Genomic DNA, 1,003 nt, shown 5'->3' with positions numbered 1-1,003 from the left:
TTTAGATTTTTTTGCACCCTCAGATTCCAGATTTTCAAATAGTTGTATCTCAAACAAATATTGTCCGATCCTAACAAACCATACATCAATGGAAAGCTTATTTATTCAGTATTTGCCCTCTACCTTTGTTAGTTCACATTTATGAATTAAAGTGCTACAACCTTAGGTAGAAACACAAAAGGATCCGGGTGCGTCTCCTCCCTCGCCGCTGCTGGGTCTGAAGCCTCTTCAGCTGCTGGAGGTTAAAGCTCGAGGACGCTACGGCTGCGTCTGGAAAGCTCAGATGATGAATGATTATGTAGCCGTGAAGATCTTCCCCGTTCAGGTAGACGATACAGACACAAGCCAGCTCAGGGTTCAGTCGGTGTGTGTGTGTGTGGTCTGTAAAGCTGTGTGTGTGGTGTATCGACAGGACAAGCAGTCGTGGCAGAACGAGCGCGACATGTTCTCCACGCCGGGCATGAAGCACGAGAACCTGCTGCGCTTCATCGCCGCCGAGAAACGCGGAAGCAACCTGGAGACGGAGTTCTGGCTCATCACCGAGTTTCATGAGCGGGTGAGGGGTCAGAGGTCATCAGACTTCAGGAAAATATATGAGAAACTGAGACATTTTAAACTTTTAACTCTGAAAATGTAACTCTGTAAAGCCTGGCATGGGAAATAATAATCGTCAGAAAAAAAAGAAGAAAAAAATATGTATGTATGTGTGTGTGTGTGTGTGTATTGATATGTATATAATAGTGCTGTCAAACGATTAATCGCATCCAAAATAAAAGTTTTTGTTTACATAATAAATGTATTATTATATGAATTATATGAATATAAATATACATGTAAATATTTTCAAAATATATGCTGTTTGTGTGTGTATTTATATATACATAATAAATAAACACAGTACACACACATATATTATGTAAACAAAAACTTTTATTTTGGATGTGATTAATTGTGATTAATTGTGATCGTTTGACAGCACTAATATATATATATATATATATAT

The 1,003-nt window shown here is 38.4% G+C and overlaps 1 protein-coding gene across 1 annotated transcript in view; it reads left to right on the top strand.

Annotated features, from left to right (window-relative positions):
- The window catches only part of LOC107742188 (activin receptor type-2B-like), a 23,328-nt gene that overhangs the window by 11,342 nt on the left and 10,983 nt on the right, over positions 1–1,003 (top strand). Inside the window, exons 4-5 of the mRNA XM_016555088.1 lie at positions 182–325; positions 413–556. Of these exons, the coding sequence (XP_016410574.1) occupies positions 182–325; positions 413–556 (288 nt within the window). The remainder of the gene's footprint in view (positions 1–181; positions 326–412; positions 557–1,003) is intronic.

This window comes from Sinocyclocheilus rhinocerous, unplaced genomic scaffold (genome assembly GCF_001515625.1).
Source record: "Sinocyclocheilus rhinocerous isolate Xijiao unplaced genomic scaffold, SAMN03320098_v1.1 scaffold2122, whole genome shotgun sequence".
NCBI classification, from domain to species: Eukaryota; Metazoa; Chordata; class Actinopteri; order Cypriniformes; family Cyprinidae; genus Sinocyclocheilus; species Sinocyclocheilus rhinocerous.
The sequence above is the reverse complement of the archived record's forward strand: the minus strand, read 5'-3'. Positions and strand labels throughout refer to the sequence as shown.